The sequence below is a fragment of the Clavelina lepadiformis genome, chromosome 1, assembly GCF_947623445.1.
Source record: "Clavelina lepadiformis chromosome 1, kaClaLepa1.1, whole genome shotgun sequence".
NCBI lineage: Eukaryota > Metazoa > Chordata > Ascidiacea > Aplousobranchia > Clavelinidae > Clavelina > Clavelina lepadiformis.
This window is the reverse complement of record NC_135240.1, coordinates 24,420,221-24,439,323: the sequence shown is the minus strand read 5'-3', so window position 1 is coordinate 24,439,323 and position 19,103 is coordinate 24,420,221. Positions and strand designations below refer to the sequence as shown.

The window sequence follows — 19,103 nt, the reverse complement described above, 5'->3', positions numbered from 1 at the left end:
AAACCAATATCTCTGCAACATATGTTTTTACGAAACTCGTAAAACTGTTTTACAAAATTCAAAACATTACTTTGTAGACGTTTGAATGTTTTATCACTTTGCATCACATTATCAAATAAAGCGTGTGGTGTGATCTGTTTTCACTGGATTCACTGCACGGATCTGATCCGTATTTGCAGTGTCTGGCTGAAAATAAGAGCCGTTTTGGTAAGTTTGTACAGATAAGCAAAACACGGTTTATTGCACCACTGCCAATATTTGGCTGCAAGCACACAATCAAGAAATCAAACTTGTTATGCGTCAAATACAGTCGAAGCACACAATATTGACGTCATCTGGGTAAGGTAAATGATGTATAGCTATGATATATTATAGCTTGATTTAGTTTAGAGAAAAACGGCAATTTTGACCATACATTATTATAATCGGCTGTACACTGCTTTTTAGTTTTGCAAAAACCGAAAAAAGTAATAAACGAGATATGCATAAAAATAAGATTTCAGTAATTTTCGGACCACAAGCAAGTTAGAAACTAATGCAAGCACGGAGAACAGATCTGCTGAGCCTGGCAAGCGGTTAAAAACAAAAAGTTCTTAGCTCAGGCTAATCGGTCATATCTGCTTAACAGCTACACGCCCAATTCTACAGTACAAGGTCACGATGTCCGCCGAAGGTCTGGCAACGGCCGAGAAATTGGCAACAATTTTGAAGATAACTTTCAAGGCTTTCTTTTATATCAAAATTCTTTCACAAGAAACAAACTTGTGTGCGCACAACAGGGTTGTGGAAAAATCTCGGATTCGAGCCCAAGACGTCATAATAAAACAAACAAGGAAACTGATTCTAGAAGGCAGGAATGTTTTTATTGAAATATTGCTGGCTACATCCAAAGCCTATGTCCTCGAGATATGCATTACTTGTAGTTGATGTAATAACAGAAACCATTTCACAAAGAGATTTTTTCAGGCCCATATACTAATAGTGTATTGTATAAAACATATTGGCGTAAAAAGAACAGAAATATTTCAGTGGCACCGCCTATATGCGTGACCTTATAATTATGCACTAATTGTTTGAACTTAATGACAGGATGAGCAAGATTAAAAACTATTCCCGCAGTAGAAAATCATGGAATAACTAATACGTTTTTATTTTTGGTCGAAAAAACAAAAGTTCGGATTAAACCAAAAATAAAGCTCAGTTTGTGAGAAAATTAAAAAATGGTGACGTTTGGGATCGGCACGTCCCAAACGAACAAGCAAAAACACTATTTATTTGCTTGCTGCAACAGCCAATACTACATCATGTAAATTCGCCATAAAGGTCCTCCATTCATCTCGTCGGGGGTTGTATGCATGGACTATGAGCTTGTCCTTGTAACCATCCAGTTTTGACCTGAAAAATTAACGTTATTAGTATTTCTGGTTGCAAACGGTTTTTATGATCTAATGCCTATGATGTCTTTATGATCTTATCATTAATTTATTTAAGTAGAAGTATTAGTTATCGGTAATATTGCTTGCAAAATGTGAAAGCACAAGCATCCTACATTAAAAATGTGAGAATTAAAGCAAAGTAACCAGCGTTGCAATAACTCGGAACAATGAAATCAATTGTCTGAAAAGACTGAAACAAGTTGACATGACTAGAGTCAAGCTAGAGTGACTGCCACAGTCAAAAATCATACCTATTAGTGTCCATGTGAATAAACATAGCTGGCTGTTATGTTCAGCAAATGCTTACACTTACCCAAAAACTTAAGCTAGGTATGCTTATTAAAAAAGCGAAGTTACTATTTCACAGTACGTAGGTCATGCAGCCTGTTGTTAAAGATAGGCGGTCAGAAGGATGGGTATGCAAAAAGTTGATCTTAGCTATTTAAGGTTTTATTGGAGTTAGATTTAGATTAGAAGATAGCCTTAGATTATTATGTTAGAAAATTTAAGTTAGGTTAAAAAGAAAATGTGAAAATTAGCTTCGAAAACATGATTTTTCCAGCGAAATAGTGGTAGCCAAAAATAGCATGTGGTCTAATTTATAGAAAATGGCAAAACAGCTACTTTGTAAAATGCAACCAAATATTGAATCTGAACAGGTCTTACATTTCAAAGAAATAAAACTTATCTTTATAAATACATGACCAACAGGGCGGATAGGTAGGATCCGTCATGGGAATTTTCTGGCATCCTTTCCAAAAACTTTCTTCTGTGTCATATGCTTTCACTTCTGTCGTGTTTGGGCCTGGAAAAATAATTGTCCTGGTATCTGAATTTATTTTGTCTATCATTGCCTGCTAAGATCAGGATTAACTTACATGCAAAATATATCTTGTTCTTGAACCAAAATACATGTATCTCAGAATGTTTTTCAAAAGTAAGTTGAAGGCTTTCATTTCTGTTTGAAAAATTGAATGTCCATTCATACACAGTCGAAACATTAGACATCAAACCAAGTTTGTAAAAAGTAGAGTTGCGCTTCTTGCGGTCAATTTCTAGTGGTTTATGAAACTTGATTTTTTTTGAATACCATAGCATGCCATCTACAGAAACATTAAACCATACAATACCAATTAAAAAAAACTTTCTTAAAATGCACATACACAAACAATAACTAAAAATGCATACACACATGAAAATAACACGATTAGTAATAAACAATTATTCAACAGATCAATAAACAATTTGTGAATATGCCTAGCTAGTAAGCCAATGGGTTACTGTCTATTGCAGTGTTTCTCAACAGGGGCGATAAATCTTGTTCTGAAAGTCATTAGTAAGCCACTATCTAAAAGTTATAGCTATTTCTATATAAAAATAATATATTCCCCATCCAAAACATTCGATCAGATATTTTCAAAAGCCTATATTTTATTTTTGTTTTCCCAAGGTAAACTCTCACTTGACTTTTGGGTCCCCAAATCTCACAGGCGTCTCACCCACATTGGGAAAAGCTGGGTGAATATTTGTGTGAAAATCCAGATGGTTGTTACCTTTTAAATGCATTTACCAGTGCCGTCCCTACTTGGAATGAATTTGAATTTTTTCCCAAACACGAGTGCATTCAACCTAATCAAAGAGGAAGCAAAAACGTGTTATAAATGGTTAAAATTACAAACTGGTGAGTTAATCAGTTTGGGCCTTAAAAAATACTAAATGCTTTCTGTGAACCACACTGGGCAATTTACTATTGGAAGAAAAAATATATGTAGGCTATGCTGCAAGGCTCGATTTACTAATTGTTTTTACGGGTCAGAAACAGGGATTCTTGATTAAGGGGACATCTTCCTACCAAAAACTTTTTAAAATTAATTTTTGAATTACTTACCTAGACTTTTCAAAGTAACCTAATTTCTTGAACATGGGGCCATAGAGATTCAAAATTATAAAATTCGTCAGATAAGATCGACAAACTACCTATTGAAAAGGCCATAGCTGGGCTGTGAGTCAAGTTAAAATTTCTTTTACCTAACTCTGCAAATTACTTAGACTTCAAGACGATAAACTGAATGGATCATTAAAAATCGCCTGATGTAATAAATGTCAATACAAACAGGTTACAATATCAGCACCACACTATTGCATTCAAAATAAACCTGTTGCTTTAATCTATTCTATTGTTAGTATTGGACCTACCGTGTCTACTTGATTTAAAGTTGCCTTGATTTGAAGGCAAATGAAATGATGCTAAAAATTACCAAATTAAAAGCATCTTTTAGGAATGTAAAATCGTTGTCTTATTAACAAAGAAGACTTGAAAGAGGTGAGTAAAATTACCCTACAAACGTAACTATTGATCAACACGATCACCAACACATTACCTGTGATACATATGATAAGCTTACTGATTACTTATTTATTGAAGTTTATTATGGCAAAAAATAAAGATGCTGCCCTGATTAGAGCTGCTACCACACATAGAATCTTGGCTAGTTTTATACATGGCTTATTATACAGATTTGTGCGGTATTACACATTATACTCAACTTCATATATGACATATTTATATACCCACCAGCATGGTCATCCATTCTTGGGAAATCAAACCTTAATCCAGACATGCCACTTTCATATGTCCATGTATCTGCCGCAATGTCATAAGATTCAGTGCTCACAAGCAAAGAATTGGCATAGGCAAAATTGTTGCGCAATATAACTGCAAAAACAACAAATAGATATTAGTACGACAATACAGTGTTAAGTAATAGAGTGCTTAAAAATGTATGTCAAAAAGGATATATGAATCAAAGTATCTATCAAGCAGACAGTCTTTGTTTAAAGTCTTTTTACAGTCAGTCTGATTTTTTACAGCATTGGCTACATGTATATACTACTTGTCACAGTGGTTCTTGCCTGACGAAGGTTGGAATGACAGTGCATCGAAATCTATATCCTTGACCTTAGTCTAGGAAGTTTATGAACTCTTAAACTTAGCAATGATTTTTCATTTTTCAATGCAATGATTTTTCAACTCCAGTTCCAGTTACTAAGTTTGTTTGCACGCATTTGTCTGATAGATATATTTCCTTTATTGTTTTTTTAAACAGTCGACTAAGACTGTTCAAAAGTGTAAGAGTTGAGTATGTATGAGTTTTGAAATTGAAAAATTTGTTTACTGGTGCTCATTTCCTGGTATAGCCATTTAATTTCTCGAGCTTTGAGGTAAACGCCTGGTGCGTTTCACCCAATTTGAACTGTTGCTAAATTTATTAAAAATACATTTGAAAGCTATGTCGAAAAATACATTTAAAAGCTACTTTTGAAAGCTATATGAAAACTAGTATCAAAACTGTTCAATCATTTCAAAGTTTTGAAAAGGCTGAAATTGCTTTTAAATAAAGTACAATCATAACTATGTCTGCTACCAACGTACTAACTCCATTCGAATTTGATCTCTGTATTTTAATATCAAAACTGATATATCTCAGACATTTGAAAAAAAGGCCCCACTTTTTAGTGCCGGCATGTTCTGTAACACTTTTTCCAGTACCGTCATTTTTTTCGTAACATACTTACAAATTAAAAAATTCGGCAGTATAGCTCTTTTAAAAATATACCTAAAAACATAGGGAACAGGAAAACGCATCATAATTTATTTTATAAAGATATTTTTTTCTTGTTTTAAGCACAGTTGCTGAACTTTTAGCTCAGTGTTAAATAGAGCAACTTGATGTTATTGTTTGTTTACTTCGTTATCATTTTGGGTTGCTACCATTTCGGTCGTTCCTCCTTTACATCAATTATTTACTCTACTGAAGAAAGTCAAAGCTTTATCCAAATACATAACATGGGGAAGCTTTAACCACAAGGTAAAATGCAGGTTCCACAAGAAAAATGGTGCACAATAAATGTTCAAGTTTTTACTGTAAGGTGTTTTGTGTCCCAAATTGTGAATTGCTCTGTTGTGTAACAAAACTGTTAAAAGGTCTTCTTTATCAGAAGAAAAGCATGTCCAGGTTTTACTGTGACACTTCTAGCGCTAGCAGTGCCTGACATCGTGACACGACATACTACATCAGTTGTGGGGCACTGGATTAGGCTAAAGCTGGGATGTTGTGACATCTTTATCCACTTTAGGCGCCTTACTGGAACAACTAGGATTTTCAAGTCTAGTCAAAATATCAAAATACAAGTTTTGGATACTTTGATTAAAAACTCAGTTTTTTCCGGTGTTTAAAGATATTAATTTTTTCACGATAAAAAACTTGATAATACAGCAAAAATCGCTAATATATTCAGCTTGTCTTTTAGTAACGAATTAGTAATTAAGCATTGATTTCTGAAGCACAGTCTTCATTGATTCTTGCAGTACTGATGCAAAGAAGTTAAAGCCTCAAGACTCACGTCCTTCAATCTGTTCCCGATTTTCTTGAAAAATAGACACATGGCTTGAAAAGCCCTTTCTCGGTGCATTAATGTCGACTTGATGATAATAAAAACCAATCTATTGTTTAATCATAAATACCAAAATACTTGTCATGATTAAATTGACATGAAAAAGTGAAAACCGGACCATGGACTTTTGCAAGCGTAGTGTGAAAAGGATCTGCACAAAGTCATATAAAGTAAAGGTTTTCTTCCCGTATCGTTCTGTGATTTTTACCATGGTTGTATTGATCTTGATTGGCGTACGAGACTGTGGCCTTTTTCCTCTCAAACGTAAAAACAACCTTGATTTGTCATTAAATAAAAAACCAGAGTGTTTAAATTTTAAAACTTAACTTTCGGGCTGCACAAAAAATGGGTTCAAGAAAACCTGGGTTGGAAACACCGATGACAACCTACTACCGATAAAGATGAAAACAGCTCAGTATCATTTCACTGCTGTAACTAGTTCCAATTGGAAATATTTTGATGTTTACTTTGAACGCCACAAAACTCACCTAAATCTTTCACACTTTGAAAAATCGTTGGCGTTTCTTTCCTTTTGCTCTGTCCACCAATGACATAGATTTTGCCTACATCAACAACAAATCATAAAAGACAAGGAAGCAAAGCAATGATATCGCCAGACAGACATTTACCGTAACTAATTTCTAATGTTACGAAAAACAGTTACAGTCTAAAGTAATACAAAAAATTACAAGATGTTTAATTCTAAAAGGACCTTTAAACACAACAGCTGAGAGACACATTCTTGGCTCATTCATTGACTTTTTTTCCGTCCATTTGGGATTTTCTTCATCAGTATCGATACAGTACACTCGTGGTCCAAGTAGGAACACTTTGTTTCCTGCTGCAACCATGATGCCCAGGTTACCATCGACATAAAAACTCTAAATATGAAGAAGCACAACTTTTTAAAAACTGAATATATATATTATATTGTAAGAGCAAAAAAACAAGTAAACTGGTGCTAGTTAACTCTATTATTTAAAATTTGAGTTATCTGATCTTGCTTAACTTGATAATGAAGCTGCCCATTAAACTGATATTTTGTTGAAATAATTGCACCAATTAAACTTCAAAACCTATTTCATACATTTGAAAGAGCAGCTGCATACACTTTAAGATAACCTGATGAATGTTTTTTTGACTGATTTTGAGACAAATACTGTTAATAGTATATTTCTTCGCACTGACAAAAATATTTTGAAAAAAGATTTGCATATTCCACTTGATTAAAGTTAAACATAGGTATATTTCTGGCTACATAGCCTTACCGGTTTTGGCAAAAGAATAATAAAAATATGTCTATGTTTAACTTTTATTAATTGGAATTTGCAAATCTTTTTTCAAAATATTTTTGTTAGTGCGAAGATATATACTATTGTTTATACTATATACTAAACGTATGTTTAGTTGAGTGAAGTAAATTAAGGAGTTTCCGCTGCACGCAAATAAGATTAGGCCATGCTATACAATAAATACTGCTATTAAGTTATTAAAAAATAATCTAATGTAAAGATTGAAGAATTAAATTTGAAATGGTTGTAATAATATCAATAAATGGCTGTAATAAAATTCAAAAAACATCATCTACAGTTGACACTAATACCGGGAAAATGAAAACCAAAACGACGTTCAGTTGAAAACCAAAACGACGACGACAAGTTTGATATATGTTGTTACAAAACTTCCTGAATTTAACTTTAAGTTATAATTTATATTTCACACCATATATACAATATGTTTCAGATTTATATTAAAAATTATAAACATACAGAAATTAACTCAAGCTTGGGTGGCGAGGTTTGAAATTTCTGCAGGTGGTAGGGAATTTCTGCAGGTGGCCCATGTCGGTATCTTTCCATTACAGATGAAATGACAAAAATTGACTCTGCATGAAGAAATATATTAATTGTACAAACTTCTGTGAACTCTATTTTTGTCCAGGTATTCTACATGCACACTTGTATGTATACGCTTGATACAATCAGCTACTATCATGTCTGGTGTGTATGCAGAATGAATGCCTTTTGCCTAGTACAGTTAACACTTAATTACTTTATTCAAGTTGGTTGGCTACAGTCGCAGAACAAATTTTGTATGACTTTTTCACCAAAAAAAGGGAACATCCTGTACACAGGAGCAACTTAATGATACACATTAACTTTTAAGTTTTTTTCTAAATTCAGAAACTTGTGTACAATCGATCTCAAACTTTTCAGCTGAACCCTGGGGAACTACTCAGTTTTTGCCTTGCAATGCATCTACATTACATGCAAGTTTCCCACGGAACAAAATTCAATAATCCTACGTTCATTAGCTTCAAAACGTCTTGATTGGAGTTTGAAATGCTACATACCTGAAATAATTGCATCATTTTCTCTTGCATGAATGCTTGTCAATGGCAACTCCACAGGCTTGGGTTTTGGTCTCTCAGTGTATGCAACTAACAAAAAAATTAATAAGCAGGTATATAAAATGGCAGATGTTAAATTTTGTGTGTCTGGTTTAAGTTAGTTATTAATCACAATTAAGAAGCTTGTGTAGACTCCTACATAATGTGGCTAGAAAAAAAAAACAGTGCAAAAAATACAGGTTGTTAGTTAAATATTATATATATAAGTACACCGCAGCTATATACACAATTAATATTTTGTGATAAAATCAATATTGTAAGGTTTAAACTAAATGCTCTTCACACACCGTCTTCTTTGAAATCAGTTGATTGTGTTATCTTCTCAAATGGAAAACTGAAACAATGCAAACCTACATAGCTTTCATCATCATTATGTTCTACAGGAATGGGCTCCATTTCACTTAAGACTTGAGTTACCATTTGTGGGAGTTGCCTCTCAAAGTCGTTCTTGTCGTTCATTGCTTTAAGCTCATCTTGAACTTGAAATATATTATAATAGTAATTTAAAACTATACAAGAAGTAATTCTTGCTTCCAGTTGCAAATTTGTGGTATAATTGCTGCAACATATTTGAGTATCGCACAAGTCCTGTGCTTGACCTGATTCAATTTGAGGTCGATCACAAGGATTTTTAGCCCAACATCTTTCCATAATGCTTTTTAAAGTTGTAAAAATTTCACGATCCCCAGGCTCTAAAGTTTCCTGCACTTTGTCGTTTGTCTAAGTATTTTGAAGACGGTCTCTGTCCTTGAGAAATAATCGCACTAACCACTACATGTACATGAACTGTGGCTCCATGAAACACCACCAGTCTTGTTAAAAGCTCATACAAAATCATCCCGTAACTGTATAATGCAATTTTAAAATTACAAGTTTTGTTAACAACTTAAACAACAATAAATATTCTATTTGTATTTGAACAGAAAAAAGTCCTAAAAAAGCATGAAGGTAAACAGCAAAATTAACACAATGTAAGCATGGAGCGCACAAAATTTTCAAGGTTTGTTCCCAATAAAATCAAAGTGTAAATATGCAACATATAACATGTATATATCTTACCTGTAAACATCCATCTTGGTAGTTCGTTTTGTTTGACAAACATCTTTCAAAAACTCCGGAGCAGTGTACAAAGGAGTGTGTTGGGTATTGCTTGGCACTGTAGTTGACATTGATGATGCACCAGTAAATGCAATCAAAGTAACCGAACCAAAATCTCCTAACTTTGCCCTCAGATCATCAGTAATTAGAATATTTTGTGGTTTTAGATCTCCATGAACAAGTGCTTTTGATCGCTTATAGTTATGAAGAAAAGAAAGAGCTTGGCTGATTTCTATGGCAATTCGTAATCTAAGAGGCCAGGGAATGTCTTTTAATTTATTAGATTTCAACAACAAATCTTCCAGATTTCCATATTTAAAGAAGTCTGTTATAATACCCATGGAGTTTGACCAACTTGTAACCCCATGAACTTGCATAATGTTCTTGTGGGTCATGTTTTGTAATATTTTAGCTTCAGTTAATATTCTGAAAAAGAACAGTGTGTAATCATTGCAGGTGTAATCATCATTCATGCAGTATATTATAGTACAGTACTACTCAATTACAGCATATCTATATCTAGGATTATTTGTTTAAGCTTGTTAATAAAAATACTTTTAAAAAACAGCAAAAGATTAGTCATGTTTAACTTTTGAACCGGAACAGTAAACTTTTCTGTAATAAGCTATCAAAGTACCGGCAAACAAGTTTACTCTCACTTTTTGTGGTGACATTCCAATGTATTAACATTCCTTTGTTTACGCCTTGCCTCACGCTTTAATTGTTTACGCCTTGCCTCACGCCTTAATTGCTTCGCCGCCTTAAATAGAACTGTAGAACGTCATTTCAGTAGCAAGCGCAGTGTCGGTGGGTCGGCTGCTTAATAGTATAAGTTCACATATATAAATGTTATATAGCTGTCACGTTTCGCCTAACTGATTCTATTTGTTTTAGGTCTGTTCAATTCTGTTTTTAATAAAGCCTAAGTTGCTCGAATTTAGTGTTTGAGTTTCAAGGTTATGACACTTTTTTTTCCTTTCCTCAATCAACTGTGCATCTCCTGATATGGCAAAGCATTTTACCGCACATTCACCGAGTTGTTTATGTCTGCAGTATCTGATTCTTCCACTGCTTCCATATCCAACCACACCTTTGTTAGTTGGATGTGTCAAAATTTCAGCAGCTTTAAAAATTGGTAAACCTTCCATGGAAACAGCAAGCTACATAGAATTGTAGGAACGATTTGATAAAGCAGTAATGTGGGAATAAAGGGTTTTGTTTACCCAGAGCAAACAATAAGGAAATCGTAATTAATTTTTTTAGTTCTAACTGGGTTTTGCAAAATAGACCAATAGAATTTGCAACTTTGAAGCTCTTGGACTAAGATTGTGTTCATAAATACACTGTCTGATGCAGCAATAGAGATCGTACACAGCATGACAACAATAGAACCGTCATGATGTTATTTACCAGTTCAGTAGTTTTGGTTACTTTTCACAGTGAAAGTTAGTAATTGGTTAAATATTCAAAACGTGAAGTTAGTTACCGGTATCCTGGTTAATTAGTTAAAGTTGTTTACCGATTCTTTGGCCAGCCACAAGGCTATGTTATATATTCAGAATAACCTATATACTAACCAGTTGGCCTAGATCAGTTAACTCAGAGGCTTCCAAACTCTTGGGGGGGACCATTACGTCAAATTACCACACAATACGTTAATAATTCCTATTTAATATGATTCATCCTATTGTAACATCTTAAATTGATTTATCTTGTACAGTAGGCTACTCACTTCTCAGTAGACTACAGTTGTTTCAAGTAACGTACATTCTTACAAACATATTTATCAATAAATTCTGTACGACGTCTACTCTGTACTGTACTATAAAGTAAGGGTTTCGGAATGAGGGAATCTCTAAACTCTATAATCTATATCAAACAATCGCCCAAAAATAGATAATTTAGAGTCGGCTTGTTGTTAAAAACCTCACCCGTCGGAAATTACAAATACCATCTTTCGAACTCTTGGATCACCATGACGTGCGCATTGGCATTATCTCTCAACATTTCAGTCCTGGTGCGTTCCATGGCTTTTGACAAGTGAGTTGAGCCGCCGCTTTTTATACTTTGTTGAGTAAAAAGAGATGCATGTTTGTTTTTCAATGCTTTGTGATAAATATATCGATTAATGTAACATAAAATTGTGTACGACATAGAATTCTCGTCTATCGAATCAGCGAAGCATAACACTGCGTGACGTAATCGATTGCTTCTCTCTTACTGTGCGTGCATTACGAGTCATCACTTTACAGTCTACGTCTACGAAGTTAACCCTAGAAAGTGGTCGACTTTATTATGTAGCTGTCCCAATGTCTTATTTAATGTAATCGTTTAAACAAGAAACAATATAAACAGTTTATACAGTTGTCATGGTGTACAATTGATTCTAAGATTAAGAGAAGCGAAACAACGACCTGAGACTCATTTATCATCGAGGACGACAATTCAAGAGACAAACTTTGTAATTGAAGTGGTCGCCCTTACAGGCTAAGGAACGATAAACAATCATTTCATTACAGCTTTAAAGGTGTTCATTTGTAATATTTGATTATACCTTAACGCCTTTATATGAATCAAAATATCAACGGCAGATCATGTACTTTACGGAGTTTGCAAAGTACGGTCATTTATTCAACAATTTACGACATATTAATAAGTTTATTTTACTTACGGTAAATCTTTTATGGCCTGCTCTAATGTAGCCTTGTTTCCCGTAGTGCTGTATTGGTTTAGTTCAATAAGCCGATAGAAACCATGGTCAAAAGCTGCTACTCCAATTCTAGTTCAGTCAAAACTTAGGGCAATATTATCACAAATGGCTGTGTTAAATTCTAAACAGGTTAGCAAGTTTTATTATAGTCATAGGTGGACAGTATCGCGGTACTATAGTACCGAATTACTGTAACGCGGTACTTCTTCAGTGCTGATACCGGTACCTCTGTACCAAATTAGTTTTTTCAAGAAATTTCTGACGGTTGTTTTCAGACAAAAATGGACCATTTAACGCATTACCGTGTTCCGCCACTTGGTTGTCGACTGTAAAGCAAATGTTTACAGACCCAATTTAAATTACCAAAGTTTTCTGTGCAGCATTTTACTGAAGTGGAACCAGCATCCGTGCAGTGCTTATATCTTGCATATAATCTTTTATGAACACTTTCGCTAAAGTGAATTCAAAATTGCTCATAGGCTACATATTATAAACCAATATCTCTCCAACATATTTTTTTACGAAACTCGTAAAACTATTTTACAGAATTCAAAACATTACGTAACATTACTTTGTAGACGTTTGAATGTTTTATCACTTTACGTCGCATTATCAAATAAAGCAAGCGTGTGGTGTGATCTGCTTTCATTGGATTCACTTCACGGATTTAATCCGTATTTGCATTGTCTGTCTGAAAATAAGAGCCGTTTTGGTAAGTTTGTACAGATAAGCAAAACACGGTTTATTCAACACGGTTCAAAACACTGTCAATAATTGGCTGCAATCAAGTACACAATCAAGAAATCAAACTGGTTACTCTGGAAAGTCAACGTACTTCTGAATGATACAAAAGCACCTCGTGATCTGACCCAAGTTCCCGGCAGAGAGCTTTGAAGATACGATGATTAATGGCTCGGCTTCTGATAAAATTAACCATTTTCACACAAACTGACAGAACTTGTTTGAGAGTTAATGGCAAACTTTTTGCTGCTAAGTCATGCCTGTGCAGCATGCAAAGAGTAACGTTTACATTAGGAGCTTCGTTTTTGACTAAAGTGGCAAAACCCGATTTATTTCCGAGCATCGCTGGTGCTCCATCTGTACAAATTGAGCCCAATTTATTTTTCCAGTCAAAATTTTGCTTGACGAAAAATTTGTTTACCATTCTAAATACAGCACTAGCCTTTGCAGTTTCCAAAAGAGTTTCACAAAACAAAAATTCTTCTTTGATTTTATCGCCATTAACTTAACGCACATAACTTAAGAGCTGACTGCAATAAGAAACATTAATGCTTTCGTCAAGCTGCAAGCTAATTGGAAAAGGAGATGATGCCAATTCTTCCATCACTTGTTTGAGAATATTTTCTGAAATATCATCTATTCTCGATTTAACAACGTTATTTGATATAACAACGGTATACTTTCAAGTTTTTTTCTCTGTTCTGAGCCACAAACTATTTCGGTCATTACTAGAGCACAGCAGGGTTTTATTATTAGTGTTTCGGCAATAGTGTGCGGCTTTTTTCCTTGGCAATCCGAAAAGTAACTTTGTAACTTGCTTCAAGCAAAGGCTTTTACAGTTGGAATAAACCCGTACTTATCTAAAGTTTCGCCGCTTTCCAATCTTGCCTTCTTTTGCAAAAATGTGTCGCCGCTGTCGGAACGTTTTCCCGGGTGATTAGCGTTTAGGTGTTCCTTTAGGTTACTGGCTTCATGCTGCTATTAGCCAGAACTTTTCCACAAAGGAAACATTGAGGTTTTCCATACCATCGCGATCCAAAGTAACGGTAAATCCGTATGATATGTATTCTTCATTATATTTTCTTTTTTTAGCCGCCATTTCAACCTGTCCTTTTGCTAAGCTTTATTGCAAACTCTCCTTTTGCTAAACAACCCGTCCTATTGCTAATATCTGATCTGCTACTAATGCTTGGCATTTTGAACCAGGAGAAATTGTGACATCATAAAGACTATGGTTCCACATGTAATTTCAATCTCTGAGTTTGGATAAACGTCACAATCAGCAAAAAAAGAAAACAAAATCACATCTCTTAACCAAATATGGAAACAATTGACGGCGCTACATTATTTTCCCACCTACAAGTTGTTGCCTTACATCCACGTGAAATTAATTGAATATTGTTGTTAAATTCTGTCAATTTCCAGTACACTCACGGACCTCCTGCAACCTCATCACGGAACCCAAGGGTCCGTGGATCCCTGGTTGGAAACCACTGTTCTAGAATGAAAGCGTTTTGATTACTTAGTTTTGTCACGTTGCAAAAACAGCCAAACGACACACGACCGTTATAGATATTTCTTATTTTCACCTGCTGTTAATGTAGTAAGTATTTCTTTGCGTATAACTTTCGTATAGCACGTACAATACTATACACCAAAAATATTAGTTGTCCAATATGACCGGTGTCGGTTATCGTCTCAGAAAACTGTTTTTACTAAAATGTCGACTGGTAGCTCTCCAATGATGAAAAGAAACTCCCATCTAAGCCCCATCATTTTCAACTTAAATAGGATATCCGCTTCCAGTTACAGCATAGGTTAAGACATTGCATGCCTACGCTCCCTTTGCTTGTACTGTACGATGGTGATTTCCGCTCGTCAACAATATAGTTGTTACCAGCTATTAAAAGAGTTTTGTTTACTACGTAGTGGAGTTCTGTCTAATGTGGCCCACATGTAGGACAAGCATAAACCAATGCAACAATAATACTTGTTAAGATGTATCATTATAACCTATTAATTGTGCTGTGCTTTTTAGTACTGTATATGTATGTTTCTGGCGGTCTATATGTCGCCACACGACCTTACAATAATATTGCACCGTTGTTTAAAGAGTATATTTGTCACTTATCGTGTTACTACACAAATGAATGGTCATGTTGGCCTCTTAATGTCTTTTCTCGTGACCTGAGCGGCGCATATCACACACTGCGGTTTTTGCGTGCATAATTAAATAGTGCTTGCGGTAACACTGTCATTTCCAAGTATGTTATGTTGTGGCATGGTATCATGATTAATCTTTATTCTATAACTAAGGAAAGTCTTTACACGACTTAAAGTCGACGATGATTCTTTATCGCTCGAGACCCGGTTACCGAATTAGCCTTTGTGCAAGTTCCGATTGATACACACTAATTGACTAATATACTAATATATTAATAACTGTTCGAATTACTTGCTTATTATTTACAAATCATTACTTTTTCTCACGTCTGGTGACTTTCCTCTCGTCGCAATACATTACAAAAGTCAATAAAAAAAAGAAACATTTTCAGATGAAAGTACAATAATTTTATTTCTTTATAATATTATTGATGTAAAGATCGTTTTAAGTGGAAATAAAAGACAACGTTGAGGGTTAACATGTTAGCAACAGCGAATTCCATGTAGGAGCAGCGCAGTACCCAGAAGGTACCGAATTGACTACATCAACAAGATTTTTCTTTGCATCCTCAAAACTGGAGTAGAAGAATTGTTGGAAACATGTACATTCCGTATCAAATGCCTGTTATAAATCAATCAATTATTCTGTGCTTCTTGCAATGTAACTTAAAAGTTGTAAATAACATGTAAAAATGACAGGATAAATTTATTTGGGTTTATTTTGATTTCTGTTTTATATTGCATACCTCCATGTGAGATTTGCAATTTTGATTATTTCCGATGAAAATGGAGACGATGCAGCTTCCTTCGGACTTGTAGTGGTCTCTTACCATTTGCGGAGTCAGGTTAGGATTATTGTTTCCACAACTGCAAGCGAAAGTAAAAATCTAATATCAACGACCAGCAGCGACGCTTTAACAAACCGCTGCATATTTATTTATGTACAATGGCAATGCTATATCTGACAAGCAACTACATAATAAATACGATCATGCACGAGAACAACTCCGATGAAATTTCTTACCCGTCTGAAATAACAAATGTCATTTGTTTCACATTTGGATTCTTGTAACGTGATCCTTTGGATGTATCGTGAAGCACAAGAGTTCTCGCCTGGTCTACTGCCTCGTTCAACGCAGTTCCACCACCAGGACTTATGCTATTTGAAAACATTTAAATTTAAGACTGTTACAATGACTGCCGAAAGACTGCGAAAACTATATACAGTACGCTACATACTTTGCTAAGCCAATTCTTACAAGTATTTGTTTAGATTGGGAAACTTTCAGATAGAAACTTAATTACCTCAAATTTTTGATGGCAGCTTCAAGTGCTACTTTTTGGTCTTGTCTCGGAAATTGATTCATTTCAATAAGACGGCGGAAAGTGTTATCGAAGGAGGCCACGGCAACTCTTGTTCGGTCGGAACTAACCTCAATGGCGCCGCAAATTACTGTAAAAACAACACTGCTTTTAAAAGTTTTAGCTGCACACAACTAAAGAAAAACTGTTTTCAGGCTACTGTTATTTAATAGTTAACGAGTTTGTCCGTTTTAAGGTAAAAAATGACCAAAGAAATTAATATACCTATAGCACAATATCTTTTTAAATTTATGTTGATTTACTTCAAACAATTGGGATAAAAATGAAGTATTTTTAAAGGTGGATCTATACCGTGTACAATAGCAGCTGCTACGTCCTTGACAACCTGCATGTTATTAGCTGTTCCGATGCTTCCACTTTTATCAAGCACCAGAACAATGTCGCTAAACTGTTCGACCTATGTACAAAAATATAACAAATAAGTATGAACAAAGTTGTGTTTTAAAAAAATATTAATTCATATAAGTTTTACATCCTCTTGAACGACGAAACAAGTTTGTGGTGAATTTAAAAATGCAAGAAAATAAAAGGAAAATGTTTACTGTCAGAGAGATTCCTCTTCAGTCTTAACACATCGAAAAATGTGCCTTATAAATGAACTTAAAAAGAATAAATTCTTTTTATTATTAATGAAATATAGTCGGTCATCACTTACAGTCTGTCGACGAAATCTTTTCAAAAAGGATCCGAAAGTTTCTTCTTCCTGGTTCAGCGACCTCCTGCGACGGTTCAGATCAGGACTACAATTTCCAGACGCAAGAACATTTCCTGAAGGAGTCTTTATGACGTCACAATAATCACCATTGGCGTTCCTTTCACGAGGTAACTTGGTGGTACCGGTACCGAGCGTTCCCGTCGAAGACGAAAATGCGGAAGTGAGTGAAGAAACGGCTGTTAGCAGGATGTTGGTCGCTACTTGGCTTTCTCCTCCAGGAATTGAACCACAGGCTGCGTAAGAAAATGCTGGTTATACTGGGCAAGATACCATTTTTTGGTTACGACTTACAGTACATTGCTTATTGCCCGCTGCTTTGATATTGATAATTTTTTTACCCTTTTACACTCCAAGTAGCCTAAGTTTTCTATTTACGGTTTAATTGTGTAAACCCACCTCTTGTGTCTTTCGTTTTTAGGTTTGCAGCGCAAGGCTTTCCACCACCGCTAGCTGGGGTCACGTACCTAACTCTCGTTTCCACGGATGTTCCATCTGCCAACGGACGACAGTTTCTGAAGTCCGTCCATGGAGTAACAAAACAGTCACCTTTGGTACAAATGTCAGCATTTTAACGCATCTTAACACATTATGACATAACAACACAGGTATATCGTAGAATCCAAGGGTGAACAATTTCTAAAACTGCTTACGTGGTTTTCCTGGGTTGAAGAGAAATGCGTTGGTGATTAGGCATTGACTGCAAAGAACTAAAAGCAGCAGTTCACATACACGGTTTTTTTCGACCATCTTTGTTGAAATAGATTCTGGCAAGTCTTGAACAACGTAAATTTGTAAAAGAGACTGATATGACATCCATAGAAGACGTTTTCCTTTATATAACGTTTTTGAGGAAAATTTTATAAAAAAAATTTGTCTTTTAGTGTAAATAGAGTACAACAAGCAAAAAAACAAGTTTTACAGAACAGACTTGAAGAAATGACAGATTTGATTATAATTTCCAGCCCCTGGGCAATTGCGAAAACTGTTTTTAACTTCATGTTGTTTGACAACGAATGGTATTTCTTAATTATAAAATTATGCTCTCAGAGAGTAAACGCAAGACAGAAATTTTCACAAACAAATCTTTACATACTACAGTTTGAAAGAAATAGTTAAAATTTCGGGAATTTTGTTTATTTTTTTATGTTGAATGAAATGTTTTCTTACTTTCACGCAACTGCATTACTTATAAATTGTTATGACCGTTGATTCATTCATTCATAAATTGAACTTTTTACTCCACAATTTTGAATAAATGTCTGCTTTCTCGTACTATATACCACAATTATATGGTTTACCATACTGTGAATACAAACATTGCGTTTCCAGAGCTTCATCCAGCAAAGAGACAAAAAAGATTAAAAACTACAATTAAAATTCTTTGCGTCGTCAAATATTTACGAGTGCTGTAAATTATATCAAAACTGATTAGATTATTATGCAACAACTACGTTAAACTTTCCCACTTGTTTTGTTTGATTTGGCGTTTGTGTGAAAATTCTTTTGTGAAAACTACGCCGCTTGAAGCAACGTTTTATCAACATTCAGAAGATTGTGGTCTGGACCGATTACAACGTCACTTTCCCATCGATGAGGTCATGCACGGGTACTTAAAGCGAGTTTCGTATTCTCATGACGATTATTTCCGTAACAACACCCCGAGGCAACACAGTTAAACGTCATCGCTTTGGCGGAGTGTTGGTATTCGTTGCCTTAGTTAAGTATGTTAAGGACAGTTTGCGCAGGTGGATGGGACGGTCCAAAGGCGAGTTAAACAGCACGATATCAATGATTGTACAATGTGTAGTGTATTTGTTTAGAACACTTGAACGACCTTACCATCAAAATATAGAAACCGTTTTTCATCACAGCAGACATGTGCGGTGAAAGTGAAATTTGCAGCCCTACGGATATATTTTTATGAAAATGGGCATAAAGTCTTCTGAACGTCATTGAACATTAGCAAAAAATTTGGTAAAGTTTCGAACTTGT

The 19,103-nt window shown here is 34.9% G+C and overlaps 2 protein-coding genes across 11 annotated transcripts; both read right to left on the bottom strand.

The window, feature by feature from the left end:
• Positions 1-220: 220 nt before the first annotated feature.
• LOC143445657 (uncharacterized) lies at positions 221-9,499 on the bottom strand. 10 transcript variants are annotated; one of them, XM_076944925.1, is made up of 11 exons: positions 9,361-9,499; positions 8,901-9,048; positions 8,589-8,780; positions 8,245-8,331; positions 7,661-7,776; positions 6,604-6,772; positions 6,380-6,454; positions 4,012-4,152; positions 2,315-2,539; positions 2,103-2,241; positions 221-1,395 (listed from the first exon to the last, which is right to left on the bottom strand). In XM_076944925.1, the coding sequence occupies exons 2-11, from the start codon at positions 8,950-8,952 to the stop codon at positions 1,272-1,274; spliced, it is 1,320 nt and encodes a 439-aa protein (XP_076801040.1). In that variant the 5' UTR covers positions 8,953-9,048; positions 9,361-9,499; the 3' UTR covers positions 221-1,271. The 10 variants fall into 10 exon arrangements, 4 of the variants coding, with proteins under 4 accessions (XP_076801040.1, XP_076801032.1, XP_076801048.1 ...); XM_076944917.1 differs by lacking the exon at positions 9,361-9,499 and having other exon boundaries at positions 8,901-9,101; XR_013113851.1 differs by lacking the exon at positions 9,361-9,499 and having other exon boundaries at positions 1,254-1,395; positions 2,315-2,394; positions 8,901-9,101.
• Positions 9,500-15,406: 5,907 nt separating this feature from the next.
• Positions 15,407-17,924, bottom strand: LOC143445695 (uncharacterized). The gene is made up of 8 exons (XM_076944975.1): positions 17,762-17,924; positions 17,508-17,657; positions 17,052-17,344; positions 16,688-16,793; positions 16,319-16,466; positions 16,038-16,172; positions 15,760-15,880; positions 15,407-15,635 (listed from the first exon to the last, which is right to left on the bottom strand). The coding sequence occupies exons 1-8, from the start codon at positions 17,922-17,924 to the stop codon at positions 15,489-15,491; spliced, it is 1,263 nt and encodes a 420-aa protein (XP_076801090.1). The 3' UTR covers positions 15,407-15,488.
• Positions 17,925-19,103: the final 1,179 nt, after the last annotated feature.

What these genes read in the sequence shown, in the direction of transcription:
- LOC143445657 (XM_076944925.1), bottom strand. Translation starts at nt 8,952, where the DNA reads ATGGAAAGATGTTGGGCTAAAAATCCTTGTGATCGACCTCAAATTGAA. An exon ending in AAATGATGCAATTATTTCAG is followed by an intron (nt 7,777 to 8,244) that starts GTATGTAGCATT and finishes TTCTTCATGCAG; the next exon opens with AGTCAATTTTTGTCATTTCA. An exon ending in GAACAAGATATATTTTGCAT is followed by an intron (nt 2,242 to 2,314) that starts GTAAGTTAATCC and finishes TTATTTTTCCAG; the next exon opens with GCCCAAACACGACAGAAGTG.
- LOC143445695 (XM_076944975.1), bottom strand. Translation starts at nt 17,924, where the DNA reads ATGTCATATCAGTCTCTTTTACAAATTTACGTTGTTCAAGACTTGCCA. An exon ending in AGCAGCTGCTATTGTACACG is followed by an intron (nt 16,467 to 16,687) that starts GTATAGATCCAC and finishes TTGTTTTTACAG; the next exon opens with TAATTTGCGGCGCCATTGAG. An exon ending in GCTGCCATCAAAAATTTGAG is followed by an intron (nt 16,173 to 16,318) that starts GTAATTAAGTTT and finishes GTTTTCAAATAG; the next exon opens with CATAAGTCCTGGTGGTGGAA.